Raw genomic sequence first — 23,125 nt, forward strand, 5'->3', positions numbered from 1 at the left:
ACAAGGCCACACCTACTCTAACAAGGGCACACTTCCTAATAGTGCCACTCCATATGGCATATGGAGGCCATTTTATTTCAAACCCCTACTCATGTGCATTGAAAAGTGGACATATTTTATGTTCAGAAGAGCAACTGTCATAAAGTCCTATGCTAAAGCATGGACCAGAACTGCCAGAAGCACCTTGGTTTCAATACATATTTGATTTTTTAAAATTTATTTATTTATATTTCTATTTTTGATCTTTGAATTATCACAAGCCTTTTACTGTTGCCAGCTTTTCATGTCCTCAAATTTTCAGTTATGCAGCCCTCCATGGGGTTGTGAGCAACAGTTGAAGAATCTAGGAGTTATGCTGTACTGTACTATAATTGTTTGATGGTTCTATTATAACAACTGGGTTACTTAAAGGAAATTCATTGTCTAACAGTTTAAGCCGTGTGGTTTTTAGACTTTTCATCTTCTAAAAAGTACTACAGAGAAACATTAGATTTGTTTAGACTCATAGTTCTGGATTTTATTCTAAGGACAGCCATATCCCCTCTGTTGGGTTTGAAGCCAAGAGCATGCAGCTAAGATTTTGAAGTCTTTCTGCTCTGGATTTTGTTTCTGTTTCTCATTGTAAATGTAGCTAAAAGAATTCAGCAATAATTACGCACCTGAATGGCTCTCTTCAATTTTCTTCTTCAGAGTAGTCTGCCATCTTTATACGCCTTCTTTCACAAAGTCTCAGAGTATGAAATGTTGACAGTCTTTGCCAATACATACTATAAATGAATACTCTCTTGGTTCAGTTTCCTGGATACTCCTTATTTTGATCTGAATCACATGAGCCCGGGTTCTGCCACACACACACACACACACACACACACACAATTACATTTTGGCATTCTCCTTTTCAAATATCATACCAGAATCTTACATCATTCTCTGTTTACAGCATGCTAGGGCTTTACTAAACTATATCTCCAAACTTTTCCAAATTCATTGTCAAGCAGTGATAAAAATGTCCCCACTCTTCTGGTATCAGTTTTCTGTTAGGGCTTTATAGTACTGTTATATACTTCAGAGAAATACCTTAAAGGAAAAAAGAGTGGATTTGCCTTTGGATTTTGCAGGTTTCAGTCCAAGGTTGGCAGGATCCATTGTTTTGTCCTGGTGCTGCCCAGGAAGCAGAGAGAAGGCACAAGAGTTATAATACTATATTTCAAACTCTTTACCCATGATGACCCACTTTATCCAATATGTTCCACCTTCCACAATTCTGCCATCTTCTAAGTGTATTGAAAATTTGAGATTGTCAATGGATTAAACCATTGATTAAGTCAGAATCCTCACAGCCTAACCCTCTATGGATATGCCCTTACAGTCATATCTATATATCCCCTTTACTAAGATCTAATGTAGCTCTTAATTCGTTATTTAACGACCTTGATTAAGTATTATAGGTTGATATCAGTCCAGGATCAAGATGGTATTGCTGTCATGCTTTCCAGATACACTGAGGGACAAACTGGTTCTAGGCTTCTCTTAGCTTCTGAGTTTTTGGTTTACAACAACAAAACTCCATTCTATATCTGATTGTCTTTCTGTGTATGTATCTGTCTACAAATTTGTCCTCTTCCTAATGAGATACATTATATGTAATTCAGGAACCACTCTGTTATAATATGTCCCCATCTTGAAAATTTTCACAGTGGATGTGGAAAGATGGCTTAGCTGTTTAAGGGTACTTTCTGCTCTTAAAATGAACCAGGTTCAGGTCCAGCACCTGCATGGTAACTTGCAATCACCTATTACTCGAGCTTCAGGAAGAGCAGACATCTCTTCTGACCTCTGAGGGCTTCTGCACATATGCATATCTATGTGTGAGCATACATAGGCCACATACATAGGCATGCAGACATATAAATACATTTTTATATTAATCATGGGTTATTATTTACTTTGTATCCCAGCCGTAGCCCCCGCCCTCATTCCCTCCCAATCCCACCTTCCCTCCCTCATCTCCTCCCTGCCCCTTTCCAATCTCCTGATAGGGAAGGACCTCCTCCTCTTCCATCTGACCCTAGCTTTACCAGGTCTCTTCAGGACTGGCTGCAATGTCCTCTTCTGTAGCCTAGCAAGACTGCTCCTACCTCGAGGGGGGGCGTCGAGGAGCTCACTATTGAGTTCATGTCAGAAATAGTTCCTGTACCCCTTACTAGAGAACCCACTTGTATACTGAGCTCCCATGGGCTATATCTGGGCAGGGGTTCTAGGTTATATCCGTACATGGTCCTTGGTTGGAGAAACAGTCTCATGAAAGACCCCTGTGTCCTGATATACTTGGTTCTTGTGGAGCTCCTGTCCTCTCCAGGTCTTACCAACTCCCCCTTCTTTCATATGATTCCTTGCTCTCTGCCGAAGGTTTGGTCATGTGTCTTAATATCTGCTTTATATTAATACATTTTAAGAGGAATTTTTGATGCTATGACTATGTTTCCCTATTGGATTACACTTTGAAGGACTGAGGTTAAGACATCCACCTATGTAAATTTTTACAAAACATTTTCATTCTTAACACATGCCATATTTGAAATATTATGGAAGTAAATTATAAACTGTGCTTCATTAAGTAGTGCTAGCTGGAATGTATATCTCCAATGAATTAGTTTTTATATTATAAATACATTATAAGAATATTTTCAAACTTGTATTAATTATAATAATTTGAATAATTTATTATAAATTTATATACATGGTCCTATGGTGGTTCGAGAGTTTTTAGATTTTACAATAGTTTGGAAGCACTGAACATTTAATAATAAAAGCTGTAATTTAAATTTTGACACTTTCCCAAAATTGCACCATATACTATTATACCTACTGTATTGTTGGGAAGTAACTGCTCAAAGTCAGCCACGCAGTCTTGATAACGTGTACAGTATACTAACTATAGTCTCAGCTTTTTTTTTTTTTGTATTTTATGTTTTCTGTTCTTGCATTTCCTCAAATCTTTAAAACAATCTATCCTTGTATTGATGTGGAACGTTTGTTATATTATAAAACAGGCTTTGTATAGATGATTGCAATTAGAAGCTAAAGCTAGTATACCAAGCACATTTAAAGTAGACCAGGCTAACTTACATGTGTACAGTAAAGGCAATTTTTTCACTGAATTATTTTACACACAATTCCAGGAAAATTAGGATGATAAATATCACATAAGATACCATTTTATAGCAATTATGTTGCTTTTACACAGTAAATAAACTTAAACATTAACTCTTAGCAGTAATGTTGCTGAATATGTATACCTCTGTGATACTGTTGTGTTTTGTGTCTGTATTACAGCAGTGCTGGCTAGGATTTCTATTTTCTATCATTTGTCATGAATTGGGAACTAGGCCTACTTGAGTTATAAGCTACTCAAACAGGAGTAATAATTTGATGCTTTGTGAAGGAGGAAATGTCATGTAAATCAGGATGACCCCTGAAGCAACAAAGGCAGAACTAAGCCATATAAGCCTGGTTTGGAGAGATGTGTAGACATAAAGGATGATTCCAAAAATAGATTTATTCCAAGGAAATAATAAAGTCAACCAATATCAACCCCATTCTTCCTTGTTCCTTTCTAGCATGTTTATATGGAGAGACAGAGATTCCAAAGCCAATGTGGCAAAACTACAGAATCTCTACAGTCAGCAAAAGGTTGATAACTACTATGAGGCTAAGCAGTAGTTTGGAATAATTGGAACTATTTAGTCCAAATAAAATAACCAGTATTTCAATTTGTATTTTTTTTTTTCATTTCAGCTACAAGAAAATCAAGATGAAATTGAAAATATGATGAACTCTATTTTTAAGGGTATATTTGTTCATAGATACCGGTAAGGTATTTTAATCATTTAGAATTTTTTTAACCAAAAAAAAGTTATTGCTTATTTATAGCATAGTCTATATAGCTATAAAACTTTATTTACTTTTATTTTGTTTTCTTTTCTGGAAAATAGCATTGTCTGCAAATACTAATTTAATGTTTGAAGGAAACTTTGCTACCACTCCTGCTGAAGCACCCTTCCTAACTCAGAACATTTAGTACTATTGGTGATACCCTGTGTACTTACATTCTAACTGATGTAAAAGGAATTAATGTGACCATAAAATGTATATAGCCTAGTAATATACTATTAAGTGTCATCATTACATTGTATACATTTTAGTTTCCTACCTATTCTTCTATGGTAGTATCTTGTTGCATGGCCAGATTATCTATGTGTCATTTTTTTAATACCATAGCAAGGCTAGGAAAAAAAAGAACAAAAGAATACCCTTATGTCAGTAGGATGATCCCTTAAGCAAGGAAGACAAACCTATAGAAATATGTTGCAAAGAGTTAAAATAGTGTGTGTGTGTGTGTGTGTGTGTGTGTGTGTGTGTGTGTGTGTAGTTCTCAAGTTATATGTAGTATGTGATACAAATTCAGAAGATAGAAGTACCATTTTCAAACACTTGAGTCCATGATTGGTCAAGTAATTTTTAAAACAATGAAATCCTTGATATGTGTTTAATGGTGTGTGATATTTTATTTTAGTAGAATATTTTAACTCTTTATAAAAGACCTATGAAAATAGAGTTAGTATTTTGAGTACTCCATGTCTTGCCTAAGGTACAGTATTAAACTCTGTCATTGACATATTTATTTTAGAAACCTCAGTTTAAAAGCTGAACTTGAGTCTGATAATTTTACTTTAATCCACAACCCACATGGTGGATGGAGAACTAGCAGCCAGAAGTTGTCCTCTGTCTTCCTACATAAATCTTGGCAGCACCTCCCCCAAATAATACAAAACACACAAAAGATTATCTTATGCGTAACTTCTTGTGAGAAACCCTTCTGCAAGCATAAGCAAGATTTTTTGCATAGAACTCCAGTAGCACAAAAAGTAACCTCAGAATTAATTAATGGGATACAGCATAGAAAGCACCCCCTCCAAAAAGAAAGCTCAGCTGAGTGAAGAGCCTATAGAATGAGAGAAAATCTTTGTGAATTGTACTTCAGGTAGAGATTAATCAAGACCATATTTTAAAACTTTAGAAATAAAAGACAAAATACGCCAGTCAACAAATGTACTAATATAATAAGCAGACAGTTCTCAAAACTAGAAACCCAATTTATTTTTAAAGTGTACCACATTCTTATCAATTAAGGAACTACAAATCATAGCTAGTTTGAGAGTTCATCTCATCCCATCCCAAGGTCCCAATAAGTTTAGAATCAAGAATAGAGAATAACAAATGCTGGCAAGAATGTAGGGAAAGAGAAATTTATTCACTGCTGATGAGAGGGTAAACTAGTACAGCCATTGTGGAAACCACCATAGCGTTGTCTCAAAAACCAGGAAGAAAGGAATGAAATAAAAAAGAAAAACTCTAAAAATAGATCTACCCTATGATCCATTCTTATCATTTCTGGTTGTGTAGCTAATAGATTTATATGATATCACAGTCAGGTACATGTTCATTGGTGCACAACAGCAAGGACATGGAATGAGCCTAAGTGTCCACTTGTACATAAATGGATAATGAAATTGTCATAACTGTATATCTAGTGGACTTTTATCGAGATAAAAAAATGGACATGAGATTTGTAGGGAATTGGATACATCGGAAAAACATTAAGCAAAGTAGTCAAAACCTAGAATCTCAAAAATTGGCTGTTCTTTCTCATATTTAAATCCTGTTATATAATATAACAGGATTATATACATACATACATACATACCTTAACATAATTGGGAGAGGACAGAGTGTATGGTTATAGGCTGTAAAACTAGGAAGCAAATCATAAGATTAAGCGCAAGAGTTCAGGTGAGGATAAATGGGTCCCTAGTAACATGAAAGCAGAGAATGGGATATATGTAAATTTAAATCTAAAACAAATATTCTTACTGATATGTAGTTGGATTTGTTTTGCTAATATAAAGGTAAATTCTTTTTAATCTGTGTTCATTAAGGACATTGGTGTATATTTAAAAAATTTTTAAATACATTTACAGTTTCGAATGTTCCTCATCTTTTTTTAGTACTTCGTAAAGTATTGCAATTTCTCCTTTAAATATTTGATAGAAATTAGGAGTGATTTGCTCTTTTGCCTTTCTTTGCTATAGAAATTTTACTACTGATTCAGCCTCATTATTGGTTTCATTTTGGTAGTTTTATGTATCATGAAATTCAGGTTTTATGTTTTCCAATTTATCAATTGAAGGATGTTTTTTAAATTTTTGTATTTTTGAAAATCAAGGCAAAGTTTGTCAATTAATCTATTTAAAACCAGTCTTTTAAAAAAATAATGAATTTTAATTTTGTTTTTTTTTATCAGTTTTATGCATGTGTATGTGTATTTTGATTATTCTTTACACACATACCTACCCCTCTTATCTCCCACTTCCATCAGGCCACTTTTTTTCCTTTCTAATTTTCTACATTTATGGCTTTTTACTTTGTACTGTGGTCAACTGAGTTTAGCCAGGTTTATCTGTGTGACTCTATTATTAGGCCTAGTGGGTTATCAAATGGATACATAGCTGGAATAATGACTCCCCACATTCAGAATCTGTCTTTACTAAGTTATGAGTTTTGTAAGTGCTCCCCACATGAATGGCTGACTGCTGGCAGGGACAGTATCTTGTGTACCTGTTGACAGCAGCATCAGCTTTTAATCTTCTTCCATAATGATCTCTTTTCTTGAATGGTAGTACTTCACATGTCTTGTTTGGGGATAACCCTCATCTGCCACTTACTTTTCACATCTTTACATTCTGTGCTGTTCACTGCAGAAAGAGGCTTTTCTCTTTAAAGCTGAGAAAATGTTTTTTGTATCTACATATAAGCATATTCAATAGGCAGCTTGGCATTGTGTCCATCTTGCAAAGGGATAGTAGTAAACTTCCCCCTAGGATCTATCACATCACCAAGCATGGATTTTTGACCAGGTTTACAGTATCAGGAATATAGCAGGTTTCAAATTCAGAGACTGGGTCTAATTCAGGACCCTATATCAGTAATGCACTATTGTACAGTTGGTAGATCTTACCTGTCAGGTTGATATTGCAGTTTGTAGGGGCTGTAGCAGGTTAAGGCCATTAATTTCTCTTCTATCTTTTATCTTTTGCCTCTGATTCCTCTTGCATACCCCACCTCTGGTAACCTTCATAGGACCTTCCAGAACTGTGAAAACTATCCAGCATGGAAGAAACTTCCAGCTCAATTCCAGCTTGATTTTTCCATATGTTACAGGCAGGGTATGTAGTGTCCTTCAAAAGGGTCTTGTCTTCTACTTATCCAGCATGATCAAGTATTTTGCTTTGTCCTCTGCATCCTATATGACCAGCAACCCCTGCAGAGATATTTTTCAACTGACACTGGGATTTTTATTTAGTGTCTCTTCTTCCTTCTAGGGTGGGACTTTAACCATGTAGGGTGTCTGCCTTCAGACTCTGTTATGTTTTTAGTGGTTTATCAAAAGATATATTCCTGTCTTTTTTTTTTTTAAATCCCCTTCATTTTTGTTAATCCCCTTCTATCTTTTCCATCCTACCTGTTCAAAGCTGTCTTCTCCCAGTATACCCCATCTCTACTTTTTCTTTACCTGTGTCTTTCTTTCCCTACCCTTAACAATTCTCACCCTTCTTTGTTCCCATTTTACTCTTGACTTACAGAGGTACTACAAAGTTAAAACACATTAAATGCAAAAAAGTTGAAGCTAGGATCTACATATAATGAAGAGAATGTGGTGTTTGTATTGGTTTTGCTTGGGTTATGTACCACAGTCAGTATAACTTTTTTTTTATTCTATCCATTCAACAAGCATCTTAAAGTTTCACTTTACTTAACAGTTGAATGAAATGTCATTATATGTATGTACCATATTATCATTATTTCTCAATTGATGGACATCTATGCTGATTCAACTTTTTAACAGTTAGATATAGAAATACCTATGTGACCCAACCATACCATTCCTTGGTATTTACCTAAAGGAATTTATGCTGTGCTGCACAGATACCTATGTTCATTGCTGTCATATTTACAGTAGCTAAAAACACAGCTTCTCCTTTTATTGACCTGGGAAATAGGTGGTATATTTTTAAAACTTCTGTTTATTTCTGCTCAGACTCTTGTTTGTTTCTATTAACATTGGTTTTGGCACATCCTTCCTTGTCTTTTTGTTTAAAGATTTTTGTTTAAAGCCTGGTCTCACTCTTCACCCCGGGGTAATGACTGACTTGTCATAATCCTCCTGCCTCAGCCACCCAAGTTGGTGAAATTACAGGCATGACCACCACATGCAGATTTGTCTTTGACTTTTTATTGTCTCTGTAAGTTATTTGAAATTTTTCTTACATTATTGTTTATTTCTGTTGTCTTTTCTTTTTCTTTTTTGCCTTTCCTATATTACTGTAGGTTTTTAATGTAGTTTTTGTTTTTATATTTAACTTTTTTAAATTTTCTTTCACCTTGGCATTCACTAATTGATTGTTTGAAATAGTATTGTATATTCCATGTTTTTATACCTTCTAAAAGTTGTCTTTTTATTTAAAGTTTTCATTGTTGATAAGTTGTTATACAGGCTATGAGTTCACTGGGTGTTTCTTGTTTTTGGTTATCACAAACTTGTTTTATGACTTACCATATGTTTTATGGGATGTGCTGAAGGAATAAGAGACTGTATATTGGGTAATTGCTTGGGAAATGTTTTATAAATTTTTGTTTGGTGTTTCCAGCCTGTATTGTTTCTTGCTTGGGGGTGTGTTGTCTTTCTTGATAAACATGATGTGTTAAGGTCATCAGCTATTACTATATCAATGTCTATTTTGACTTTAATTATAATAATGTTTGTTTTATGTAATTGTGTAATTACACATTATAGTGTTGGTTGTACAGATACTTACAAATTATTTTCCCTTAATTGATCTCTATACTATTAGGAAGTGTACATTTTATTATAATTTTTAACTCATAAATCTGTTTCATCTGATTAGAGTATAGCTATTACTGTTTACTTGTAGCTTTTGTTGTCACAGTATTGCCTTCTATTCTTCACCTTCAGATTTTGTGATATTACTGTTGTGGGATTTGTTTTTATACTCTATATCTTTAGGAGTTTTTGTTTGTTTAAAACATTCAGCCAGTCTTGTCTTTCACTTAGAGAGTTTAATTAATTTACACTAAAGGTTGTTGGTGGTGAGACTGTTCTGTCCTGTATTTGTGTTAATGTTTTTCTTTGCTTTGTATGTCTTTTGTTTCTTTTTTCCTGTATTGTCTTCTGATAATATTGATAATATTTTTTTTCTTTTTCATGTATCAGCTCTTTTGTAAGTTCTTTAGATTTACTTTTTCATGGTAATAATCGTGTTCATTTTATGTTCCACTGTTAGGACTCTCTCACTTTAGTATTCACTTTTATAGCCAGTCTGGTAGAGATATACTTTTTGCAATATTTACTTATTTTTGAAAGCTTTTGTTTATCTTTTATTTCTGAATGATAGCTTTACTAAGTATATTGGTGTTGATTAGCAGATGCTTGCTTGCTTACTAGTTGTTGGGAACTTTGAAATTATCACTTCATTCTTTCTGAGAGGTCCTAAGCCTGCTGCCACTTGATTTTTCTCTTCATGCTTTTGGAAATATTCTTTGCTTAAGATTCATTTTTATTTATGTATATGAATGTGTCTAAGTGTATGAGCATGGTACCTACATAGGCAAGGAAAAGGTTTTGGATGACCTAGGCCAGAATTACAGGCAGTTGTGAGCCACCTGGTGTGATTGCTGAAGTTTGATCTCAAGTCCTCTCAATGTGTGCCCTGAAAAACTGAGCTATCTCTACAACTTCTAGAGGCTTTCTTTTTCTTGTTTTCTTTACAATTTTCAATCAATATAATTTTTATCAGTTATATTAGGGACCATTCAGCTGCCTTGGTGTATATATCTGTATGGTTCCATGATTTGTAACATTTATAAGTAATTATTTTATTCAGTAGGTAGCATGTGCCTTTTTCATGTATGTTTCTGGAATGTTCACAATACCTTGTAAGATTTCTTAACTTTTCCTTTTTTATTAACATGTCTGAATTTTACGTAATTAAGGAAGTCAGTATACGTCCTGGTAAAATCTACTTTTTTTAAAAAATTGCCACTTCCTTCCACACCCATACAAACCCATTCCACATTTTCAATTTATTTCTTTTTTTTTTTTTTTTCTATTTATTTCTACATTGAACTCAACTTTTTTTTTTGTTTTATACCTTCCCCAAGTGCAGGTCTTTTAGTTTGCCTTCTTTCACTTAATATAATAGCATTTTAGTTCCATTCATTTCTTGCAATTGAATTTCATTATATTTATATGCTAGATTTTCAGTTGATATTATAATGAGATTTCACCTAAACTGACTACATGTTTTAGCTATTGTATTCCCTGCCGTAGAGTACTTGGGTGTGTTACATCTCTCTTTGTTTTCCTTTAAGCACGCACAACACACACAGAGAGAGTAATGTTGCTGGATTTTATAATGGATCTATCTTCAGTCATTTGAAAATAACCGGATCATATGGTAGATCTATTTTTAATGTGAGGGAACCTCCATACTATATTCACTGTTAAGGCTGTGTTAATTTACATCTGCATATATGAGTTTTTCTTTTTCTTCAACATTGCCAGCATTTTTGTATGAGTGTATTTTTATAATTGCCAGTTTTTCCAAGCTGAGATTTTTTTATCTTGTAGGAAATTTTTATTTCCTTGATAAGGAATTTTTTTAAATGTATGTGTCAGCACTTGAATTGCTTCTTTTGATAGGTTTATTTGATATAATCCTATTTGTCAATTTTTGCTTTTATGTCCTGATATTTGGGTGGGGGTGCAGTGGTGTCCTAAGAAAAAACAAACTAACTAACTAAAAACCCATTGTACTAATGTCTTCATTAGCGTTTCTATTTCTTGTAGTAGGTCTGAACTTTTTGATTTCAATTGTATCTACCATTTGTGTGTGTGGCTTTTGCCTAAGTCAATTGCCTATGATTTAGAAGAATGGAGGCTTTTATTTAGTGTTGTGTAACTTATGCAGTTTTTATCATTGGCAGCAGTATGTGCTTCTACTTCAGTGGCCTTGGCAGCTGTAATTCTGAGTTTCTAATAGCACCTTGTGTTCCATCTTTATAGTTGGGCTGGTTTTGCTGGTGACATTGAGGTTGTGAGGGTACAGTCACTTTTCAGGTGTCACATAGAGTAAGGTTTCTCTGACATGCGTGTTTGGGAAAGGCACCTGGATCAACAGCAGATCTGTGGAACTGAGGAGTCCAGTAAACATGAGGTTTACCAATGTCCCTGTTTAGGAACAGTACTGTCCAAGGTGCCTGTCATTCTCTGTGGATGGAACTGGTGACTTTTGGGTCTTCTTGAGTTTAAATCTATCAGAGCACACTGCCTAAATGCTTCCCTGGACATCATTGGGCCTAGCTTCTGAATCTGCCCACTTGATTCTTTTTGTGGTCTGTGGAGGATGTGCAAGACCCTCTGATTGTTTTAAAGGGACTTGAAAATAGCACACTGCTCTAGGAAGGCTGCCCAATGTACTTTCTTCAGACATGGAAGGTTCATCTTACAAAACTGAATGGATAATCTTAAGATGATGCTATAAAACAGGGTCCTATCACAAAGAACATAAGTGTAAGCCACCCTCTCTCTCTTTGGGGCATAATAACCCACAAACTCCCAAACTTGCCTGAAGGCCTTAGAGAGCTACAAACTTCCACTAGCAAATGCCAGCATGACTAACGACTTAACCTTTCTGTGCCTGGTGATACAGTTAGAATTTAAAAATTAATTTCAAAAGATTTGATAGAGCAGTGGGTCATCTGCCAATAATCTGTAATTCTCAGCCCTGTATTCTAGCATTCTGCCTCAGAAATCTAGTGATGTTAACTTCTCTTCTTTTGAATAAAAGAGCACCCATCTTGATCACACCAAATTTTTTTTGTCGTGCTGGCTATAATCTTAAAAACAATGCTGAAGTGTTAAGGGGAAACTTTTGTTTTATTCCCTATATAAACAGTATTTTCTGTACATATCAAAAGTACTGCCAGACAGTACTTTGCTATTTTAAAAGAGACAAAGAGTATAAATGCTGCCAAGGGTTTGGTGAAAAAGCAACTCATACACTCTTGATGAGAATGTAAGTTAGTGTGGCTGTTATAGAATTTAGTATGTAGGTTCCTCAGTCAATTCAAAATAAATTTACCATACTACTTATTAATCACATTACTGAGTATATTATCCAATGTAAATGAGAATGGTATGCTAAAAAGATAACTTGTTTAGATTAGTAACATTCTCAGTACACAGGATATGGAATCAACACAAGCATCTGTCTAGTTAATGTTTCTGTTGCTGTAATAAAGTATGCTGACAAGAGTAATGTTAACTGAGAAAGATTTGGTTTTGTTCATATTTCAGGGTACATTACAATATGGTGTGGAAGACAAGGTAGCATGAGCTTAAAACATCTGGTCAAATTGCATGCACAGTCAGAAAGAAGAGAGTGATGACTCCTTGTTCTTAGACTGACTTGAAACACAAATAGATTTTTTTGCTTCTGCATCCTGAATGCTGGTAATAAAGGCTTGGACTACCACGCCCATTGAGAGTGTTTTCTTAAGTAGTATATTTTTATTAATACCTTGAGAATTTAATATATGTGTATAATGTATTTTGCTCAAATTCACCTCCCTCTACTACCTCTTAGATCCATTCCCTCACTACCCTCCTACTTTCCTCTTTAAAAAGCAATCAATTCATTGAGTCCACTTTGTTTTTCCTGTACAATAATGATAGAGCCATCCACTGAAGTATTGTCTACCTACCATGAGCCACATCCTTAATGAAAACACTCTCTTTTCCCTAGCAGCTAGCAACTGTCATTAGTTATCACTTAGGGTTGGGAGCTTTTGACAGGCTTAACCTGACTGTTGCAGGTCTCCTGTAGTCAACCACAACTGTTGTGAGTTGATGATTGCAGCTTTTGTTGTTGGGTCCAAAAGACACCAACCTGCCCTTTTGTCCTGGATCTGTGGCTTTTAGTATTACTGCCTCCTTTTTCATGATGGTCCCTGAGCTTTAGGATTAGGGGTATAATATAAATAATCCATTTATGGCTAAACACTCCATGGTTTTCTCCTTTTTATGCAGTCTAGAACCCAAGTCCAGGGAATGGTGCTAACTAACCTCCTTTAAAATGGATTTTCCTGTGGTTTACTCTAATCAAGGTAATCCTTCACAGATATGCTGAAAGTCAAATTAACAAGGCACAGAAAGATAAAGAGTATATTAGTTTGTTCATATATGGAATTGATTTAAACATAATGTCATAAATGTAGAGAAAGTACTGGTTATTACCTCATGTCAGAGTATCAGGGAGTAAGACAACCAGGTTGTTTAGTGTGGTACAGTTACAAAGAAAGACTGTCTTGGTATATATTTCTTAGTAGATAACAAAGTATGTTTGAAATACACCCCCTTGTTTATTTATTTAGATTCTTTTTCTTTCCAGAAAGGTTGGTAGATAACTCAAGCTGGTCTGAAATTCGTAGTCTTATTGTGTCAGCCTTCCAAATAAGCTGGAATTGAAGGCATGTGCCACTGTGCCTGGTCTGGACTGTTATTACGACTAAGAAATAAATATTTCAGATAATGGATATGTCCAATACCCTGATCTGAATATAACAGTATTTATATATAGGGAGAATTACGTCAGATAAGTAGAAAATCATGTGAATCAATAATAAATCTATAAATAAAAAGTCTGGTTAATATGTTAATTATAAGATTTATATAACTATTATTTGATAGGATGAGAAAATTAGCTTTCACCTTAATTTGTTCAGTGTTTTAATAATGAAGATAGTGCTCATTTTCTCTTTTGAAATCATGGAGGTTTTTTCTTTATTAATATGAAAATTGATATTAATTGGTTTTTATATAATAGACCATATTTGTATTAGGAGAAAACTGAAATGATTATGTTTAATTATCAGTTTTTATATTCTAGGGATTTGAGTTTGCTTCTAGTTTGTTAAGCTCTTCTACATGTACTTTCTTGGGTGTGATGGATGAATTCTTAACTGTCAAAGTATCTGTGATAATAAACTTGCAAAGAAAAAAGTTTATTTGACTCCTATTTTGGAAGTTTTAGTTTATAGTCAACGGGTTTCTTTTCTCATGGGCCCTTGATGGAGGAACGTACCATGTTGAGGACCACATGTTGGAACAGTACTGCTCATTGTGTGAGTGAGACATGAAGAAAGAAATCAGTGTCCCACAGTCCTCTTCAAGACATACCCTCTATTCCTTAGAAACCTCTGCCTTTGCCCTACCTGGCTTTCTACAATGTTTCAATAGCTCAAAGCAAAGATCTGGGCTGTAAGCACAGAAATTTAATCTGTAACTACAGCTTGTTTGGAATATTTAACTTGTAGAATCCATTATGAAGTCTTCCCTTCCACTCTGTTTTCTGCATTAATTTATGAAAGATGGCATTGTTTGTATATGGGGAAAGATACACCAAGCAGACCTCTGCTTCGGGGGTTTCTTAGTAAAGGAGTTTCCATCAAGTCAAACTTGGTAACCCATGTTTTTAAGCCAGTGAAGTATAAATTCCAAGTTATAGTTTTGATCCTAATATTTTTTTCTATTATATAATATCTGTAAGATTACCAGTGACATCTAATTGATGCTCAGTTTGGTAGTACGTATCCGCTTTTGTTTGCTTTGGTCTTTATAACTAAAGGTGTATCCATTTTGTTGATGAATAGATGTAAGGTTTCATTAACTTTATTTTTCGCTTTATTGATTTCTGGCTATTGTTACCTTGTGTCTGTTTTGGTTCTAGTTAGTCATTTTTGATAAATTTTTTACTGTATGATCTTAGTAAGTACAAATTTTATATTCTCTTTTTCTGTTTTTATATTTCCCTGGGTTTTTTTTTTTTCTCTCTGATTTATGTTCTCTTTGTTTCATCTTATAAATGTTCTCCCAGACAATGCTTTAATGATATACTACAAATTCTGGTATGTATATGTTTTGTCTTTCATCAGTATGAAATATTTTTCTAATTTTCATTAGGGTTTCCTTAGTTCTGTTAAACCAGTTTGATTTCAGAACATCATAGGTTTTCTGATTTTCTGCCATTGCTATTTAAATATTTAAAGTATTCCATGTACATACAATATGTAATACTGCTATTTTCCTGTTCATTAATTTCTTTGTCATGAAATGTCTCTTTCTAGATATTCTTTTTTCCACAAAGTTCCATATTTACCTTTCTCATGCTATGTTTAGTTTATTTTTTAATTATTCTTTCAAACTTTTTAATGTCTTTCTCTCATGATCAGCTATATTTGGCCTTTTATACAGTCTAAAAATCTGTTATTTTCAGCTAGGCGTGGTGGTGCACACCTGTAATCCCAACACTCAGGGAGGCAGAGGCAGGCAGACCTCAGCCAACCTGTTCTAAAAAGTGAGTACAGGACACCCAAGGCTACACGGAGAAATGCTGTCTCAGAAAGAAAAAAAAAAATCTGTTATTTTATTTTGTTTTTAGTTTGGATTTCAATATGAATCATAAATTACTAGAATTTAACCTGTCAAATTTATAAACGTAGTTTTATTCAATCATTTCTGCCCCCCTATTTTGATCCTTTTTGTTATTTTTTTCCATGTATATTTTATCTGCATTCTTATTACTCCATGGTACAGTATTACATTATCTGTGAATATGGTCATACCTTTTTCAGCAAAGGTAAGAGGAAAAACTATGCCAACTTTAAAATTAATATTTAATAGTTTTGATACTTTTCAATTTTCTAAAATACTAAAGTTATTCTAAAAAACTTTGAACTTACTTTCAATTTGAAGAATACCCTGTTGCGTTGTTTTTATTTTTTTAATTTTTTTATTAATTACAATATACTCATTTTGTATCCCAGCTGTGGCCTCATCCCGCATCCCCTCCCAATCCTGTCCTCCATTCCTCTTCTCCTCCCATGCCCCTCTCCCAGTCCACTGATGGGGAGATCTCCTTCCCTTCCATCTGACCCTAGCCTATCAGGTCTCATCAGGACTGGCTGCATTGTCTTCCTCTGTGGCCTGGTAAGGTTGCTTCCCCATCAGGGGAAAGTGATCAGAGAGCCTGCCACTGAGTCCATGTCAGAGACAGTCCCTGTTCCCCTTACTAGCAAACACACTTGGACACTGAGCTGCCATGGGCTACATCTATGCAGGGGTTCTAGGTTATATCCATGAATGGTCCTTGGTTGGAGTATCAGTCTCAGAAAAGACCCCTGTGCCCAAACTTTTTTGTTTCTGTTGTTCTCCTTGTGGAATTCCTATCCCCTTCAGGTCTTTCATCTCCTCCTTCTTTCATAAGATTCCCTGAACTGTGCCCAAAGTTTGGCTATGAGTCTTAGCATCTGCTTCGATACCCTGCAGGTTTGAGTCTTTCAGAGCCTCTGTTTATAGGAAGTTGGCTAGCACCACATTTTGTCAGTTTCATTTATCTAGGAAATCAGTGTTTCACATTTGTCTTTGAATAATGGTTTTGCTTCATACAGAATTCTTGGTTCACATTTTCAGTTTTTTCTTCCAACACATTCAAAAGTCATTACTACCTGCTAGAATTGTTTAAGGTTAAAAAGTTTAATATTTGTCTTAGTCTTCCATTGTATATGAGTCATTTTACTTCATAGTTTTTATTGAAGACTTCAACAGTTTGTCAATTATGTATTTATGGGCTTATCCAACTTAGGTTTTATGAAATTTTATTTAGATTGTTTTATATAAAATTTTAGATGCTTCAGGCTTTCCTAGTTTTTATTTTTTAATATATATGTATGTAAACACTTAACTCCCACACTTTTAAGACTAGATCTCATGTAAGTGTGAGATCAAACTCACAGTGTGGCTTCAAACTCACTGTTTCTAGTTAAGGTTGGCCTCATCTTCTGCCTCCACCTTCCAAATAGTGATATTATATGCTTATATCATCATGCCTCGCTAATACTGTTTTTTTTTATGAGCTATAGTGCAAGCCCTTAAAAAATGAGCCCCATTTCTGCCTCTTCATTTGAATGACCTTTTGCCTATAGTACTGACTATATATTCCATTATGCTTTATGTAATGACTACTGATTTACTTCCCAAGAGTACTCTGTCCCATCTTACACTTTAATAATCTTTAGTAATTCTAATAACTACTCTAACTTGAGTCAATGAATCAATGATCTGAGATTCATAGTGATTAGAATGCCTTCTCTTAAGAAGTATCTATTAAGATATGTTTCCCTTTTTTTATTGTATGTTTTACTATTTAATAAGTTTAAGAAATACATATTACGTATAGTTTTATAATTAATTATATACTATATTGACTATGTTTCCCATTTTTAACTGTTTCTTTATTTTGATGTTAAGCTTTTAGAGTATCTGAAATACTCTGGATGTTAACCCCTATACAACTGTTCTCTTCCCTTCTGTAGGCTGTCTCATTAAGTTGTTCCCTCTGCTGTGAAAAAAATATTTTATCTTGGGTGAAATCCAAATTGTCTGTTTTTTGTTGTTGTTACCTATGCTTTTTGATGTCATGGATACATGAGACCTGTCTCAAAACTCTTGTGCTTGTGCTGTCATTCACGTATAGACATGAAAGGAGACATACATTGTAACATAACAGAGAGTATAAAAGTAAACTGAGAATTTACAGCTAAGTGATCTTTCAAAAGAAGAAATATTGGAACATATTTTCAATAAATAATATTGGAACTATTAGAGAAAATGTAGAAAAATGTAAGAAAGTGGATTTTTTTATTGCTCAACTATGGAAGAAACCATCAACTCTAAATAAATTAAAGACTTATAAGACCTGAAACAGGGCTGGTGAGGTGGATCTGCAGGTAAAGCACTTGCTGTACATGCCTGGCAACCAATCCCTGGAATCCACAACTACACACATTAGTGTCTGATACTCACATGCCCACATATACAGTACATGGTCAGGAAAAACACAGAGTCATACTTTTGTATACTGGGATGTCTTTATCTGAATGTCTTTCATTGGTATTTTTATAGATATTACTGTAAAAAACATTTACCCCTTTCTTCAGTTTTATCCTCAGCTATGTTATTGGGTTTTATGGTATTGTGAGTGATGTTGCTATCCTGAGCTCAATTTCAGACCGCTTACTCTTACTGTATTAGAATGGTACTTCTTTTTTTATATGTTGCTTTTATATCCTGTAGCATTGCCAAGTTCATTTAGTCCCACAGTTTTCTGGCAGACTCTTTGAGGTTTTCTATGTCTAATATTGTGTCATCTGTGAACAGTGAGAAATTATTTTCTGATTGGATGTTTTTTATTTGTTCTGTCTGGAAGCTTTGACTAGAACTTCAGTACCGTAATAAATAATTGGTGACATTTGGGATTTCTTCCTTCTTTTGTCATAGTTTTTTTTTTTTTTTCACTCCCTTTACTTTGATTCACTGTTGATTAAATACTGTGATCATCTTTTTTCATTCAATACTTTAAATGTGTTTTGACTTTTTTGAAACAATAAAATGTCTATATTTAATAAAACTCAGATTGTCGGTGATAGAGAACCTACTTTGCACATATGAGCCTTAAATTCCATCTTCAGCCCTTTATATAGTAAACAAAGACAAAAACTTGATATTTAAAGTTTGTATTTCGGGCTGTGTACTGATTCTTACAGTTGAGTATTACTTTCTTACAGGCCATCCCAACTGATGGTCCTTCTGTTTTATAGATCTTGTTATTTACAGACCTTCTGTACATGTGAACATTTATTTAGCATACAGCTTCCAATTATATCTGCAACTTCTACATCACAGCTGATGGTGTTCATGGGCATATTTAGCCCTGGAAGTCACATGACAGGCTTTCAAATGTTTGAAGAAATTGTTTTATATCAAAATATCATATAGACTTCCATGTTTTAAAGATTAGTCTTTTGTTTTTTATGGTTGAGATAGAAGACAGAATTTTTTTTGCATTTTTTTAACTTTTATTAGTTATACTTTATTCACTTTGTATTCCCCCATAAACCCCTTTCTCCTCCCCTCCTAATCCCACCTACCTTCCCCCTTCTTCATACATGCCCCTTCCCAAGTCCACTGATAGGGGAGGTCCTCCTCTCCTTCCTTCTGATCTTAATCTATCAAATCTCATCAGGAGTGCCTGCATTGGAAGACAGAATTTTTTACTTACATTTATCATTACTAATTTTGTCTTTTGATGTGGATTTTTGAGTACGTTCAAAGATTAGATCCACTGTCTCTGGTTTGATTGGTACCAACTAAGAAAGTTGTTGTCGTTTTCTTACAACATTTGTAGTTAATTTATCTTTTTATTTTGGCTGTCTTTTACACTTTTGTATTTTTCTTTGTTCTTTATCAGTAGGTTTGTTTTCTATTATATTACGTTATGTTATTTTCTTTATTTTGATTTTTTTTCTTTCTCTAGACCACATTCAAAGTAGTAGTCTTTAGTATATTGTATTTACCTAAAACTTCTTGAACATACGAACTTTCTCAAAATAATTTTCTAGTTTGTTTTGTATTGTGTATAATTTCTTTGTGTTTGTATTTTTTCTCAGGTAATTTTCTTCAGTTCATGCTTTATTTTTATTTATATTTAACTTTTGCCAGTTATTGTGGGTTTTTCCGTTTTGTATGCTAGATACTTTCATATTCTTTCATATATAATATTCTCTATGGAAATCAGTTATGTTTAATTTTTAACGTTTGCTAAGAACAACAATAATATTTAGTCTGTGGCTAATTTCTCCCAGTGCTCAAATAATACTGTATATAATTTGCTGGGTCAGCAAAGACCAAAATGTTACTAACTCTGGGTTTATTCTACGATTGTTCTCTGGTCCATCTGTTTTTTATCTAAGAGTGGTTTTCACATACCTTTTTGTATGTGACTAAAGAGTTGGTGTGATTTTGTTGCAGATCTACACATCCCACTCTCTGTTCAGCTCTCCAGTCTGATAGCCTAGTCACCTTGGCCTGCCTCAATTCTCAGAATTGGAATTATTTGGTTCTAGCTCACAGTGTTTGCTACCTAGAAGTATAAATATGGACTATTCTCAAAGCTTCTTCACTTTCCTAGAGATTATTGATTATTTGGACAGAAATCTATCACCTTTTTTTTTTTTGCATATATTGTGCTTTTTATTCCATTTCTTGGGGGTTTTGCTAATTTTTTCTTCCCATAGTGCCAAAAGGAAAAGTAGATGCTGTCTCTTTTGACCCCATCATGTATGCCTTTTGTTTGTGAGTTTGTAAGTTTTGTAATTTTTAATTATTTTATTTTATTTTTTATTTTATTTTTTGTGGCAGAACCTTGCTTAGAAGCCTCATCTGCCTTCGAACTCAATCCATAATACCATTGATTTTTCCTGCTTCAGCCTAACTACTATAATTGAAGGAGTACACCACCATATCTATACCTGTTAGCGAAATTTTCAGACAGAATCAAATTAGATTTTTCTAGAAGTTGTCACTTTTTAAATTCATTTTTATTGCAATTTATTTACTTTGTATACCAGCTGTATTCTTCCCTCCCTCATCTCCTCCCAGTCCCACCCTGTCTCTTCTCCCCCTATACTCCTCCGCTATACTCACATATTAGACATATAATATAGTGTAAACATACTAAAATCTGTATACCTAAATCAGCTAGGCAAGAAGGAGGACCCTGGGTAATGATCAATCCTCATTCAGAAGGGCAAATAGGATAAACATCGGAAGAGGGAGAAAACAGGAAACAGTACAGGAGCCTACCTCAGAGGGCCTCTGAAAGACTCTACCCAACAGGCAATTGAAGCAGATGTTGAGACTCATAGACAAACTTTAGGCAGAGTGCAGATAATCTTATGAAAGAAGGGGAAACAGAAAGACCTGGAGGGGCAGGAGCTCCACAAGGAGACCAACAGAGCCAAAATATCTGAGCCCAGGGTTCCTGCAGAGTCCAATACTCTAACCAAGGACCATGCATGGAGAAGACCTAGAACCCATGCTCAGATGTAGCCCATAGGCAGCTCAGTCTCCAAGTATGTTTCTTAATAAGGTGAACAGGGGATGTCTGACAAGTCGTCACATACATACATACATTCATTTATTCATTCATTTGCTAATGCATGATGCCACAAAATGAGCTATAGCACATTTCAATTTTATGAATCTATTGCTTTTGTTTGGGGGCGGGGGGGAAGGGAGCCTGGAAAGTTATCCCAGGTAAAGAAAACATTCTGCTATGTAGCTGTGTCTGTAATCCTAAAAAATACGAAAATATGAAATAATGAGTTGAACATAGTTATCCAACATTTTCAGTTTTCAAGTATATACAGTGCTTCTTCTCAGAAGTCTCCTATAACTCCTCTCAGCAGTTTGCACAGTTTTCTGTGATGTCCTTTAATAGCATTTCTACTTAAAATTCCATTTTAAAGTCCTACTGTGTGTTACCTTCTATGGTCTAAAATTCTCATTCAAGGTGTAATAAAAGACGTGTGTGTGTGTGTGTGTGTGTGTGTGTGTGTGTGTGTGTGTGTGTGTTTTAAAGCAGGTTCATTAGATGTTTATTTCACCTGATTTCATTTTAACCTTTCCTCCAACACACACACACACACACACACACACACACACACACACAATTTCTCTGTAATTGCTCTATTTTAGGAGAAAATTGTTAGAGCAAAATTTTACATAGAATTGTTTGATATAGGAATTTATTTTATGCTACATTTCATATAGTAGATGTTTTTTACCTGCAGAATTATTCACTTCAGAGCTCTTCATGATACATCCACATTAGATGAGTTTCGCCTAAATTTTGTATTGCAATCATTTAAATTTGGTTTAATTTCTTTTTTCCAAATTTTTTTTATTTTTATTTTATTTTTTATATTAATTGCAGTTTATTCACTTTGTATCCCAGCTGTAGCCCCCTTCCTCATTCCCTCCCAATCCCTCTCTGCCTCCATCATCTCCTTCCATTCCCCTCTCCAAGTCCGCTGATAGGGGAGGTCCTCCTTCCCTTCCGTATGGCCCTAGCTTATCAGGTCTCATCTGGACTGGCTGCAATGTCCTCCACTATGGCCTGGCAAAGCTGCTCCCCCCTTGTGGGGAGGGGAGGTCAAACTACCAGCCTCTGAATTAATGTCAGAGATAGTCCCTGTTCCCTTTACTAGGGAACCCACTTGGATAATGAGCTGCTATGGGCTACATCTGATTTAATTTCTGGAAAAGCTGCTATTAGAGTATTGAAAGAATTTTTTTTTAAAAAACATCAACTGGAGTTCATTTTCATTTTATTGTGTGCAGGAAATAATCAAGTAGAAAGGCTATTAAAAGACATCACAGAAACTATATAAATTTATGTGGTTACTAGATTGTCTGTACATAACAATACTAACTATACATTTCACAAAGTTAGAAGGCATTATTTTAAGTCAGTTTTGGCGCTGTATGCCTATAATTGCAGAATTTGTGGGGAAGAGGGAACAATACTCGAGTTTGAACCATTCTGTGATACCTAAAAAGAACCTTTTTCAAAATCTAAAGCCCTCTACCCTTAACCAACACAAGAGAAGCAAAAGAAGAGAAGAATAGGAGAAAATAGAGCAGGCAAGGAGAGGGGCTTATAGAGGAATTATTTTGAAACATTTTGCCATAAAGACATGGCAAATTTGAGATCTATACATGGTCTGGTTTAAATGTTATCCAATGCATGTACCTACTGAAACAGCAAACATTACCTAATTAATATTTACAATTTATATTCAAAATAAATTTTAAAATTATGAGACATTGTTTAAACTGCAGTCCCCTTGCTGAAGTTCAAGATCTTTTTCTTAGATAGCATAACTCAACATAAGCTGGTAGCAGAAGGCCTCAATTGTACATTCCATGGAACTCCTTTAGGGAACCCTGTGTCCTAGCAATATGACAAATGGTTTCCCCAATGATTATTATCTACAAAATAACAAAATTCTCATACTATCTCTTTTG

At 34.6% G+C, this 23,125-nt stretch overlaps 1 protein-coding gene across 2 annotated transcripts in view; it reads left to right on the forward strand.

The window, feature by feature from the left end:
- The window catches only part of Stag1 (STAG1 cohesin complex component), a 288,255-nt gene that overhangs the window by 148,883 nt on the left and 116,247 nt on the right, over positions 1–23,125 (forward strand). For both annotated transcript variants that reach the window (XM_055629669.1, XM_055629670.1), the window contains exon 9: positions 3,799–3,872. In XM_055629669.1, the coding sequence (XP_055485644.1) occupies positions 3,799–3,872 (74 nt within the window). The remainder of the gene's footprint in view (positions 1–3,798; positions 3,873–23,125) is intronic.

This window comes from Psammomys obesus, unplaced genomic scaffold (genome assembly GCF_907164565.1).
Source record: "Psammomys obesus unplaced genomic scaffold, mPsaObe1.curated_primary_1811, whole genome shotgun sequence".
NCBI lineage: Eukaryota > Metazoa > Chordata > Mammalia > Rodentia > Muridae > Psammomys > Psammomys obesus.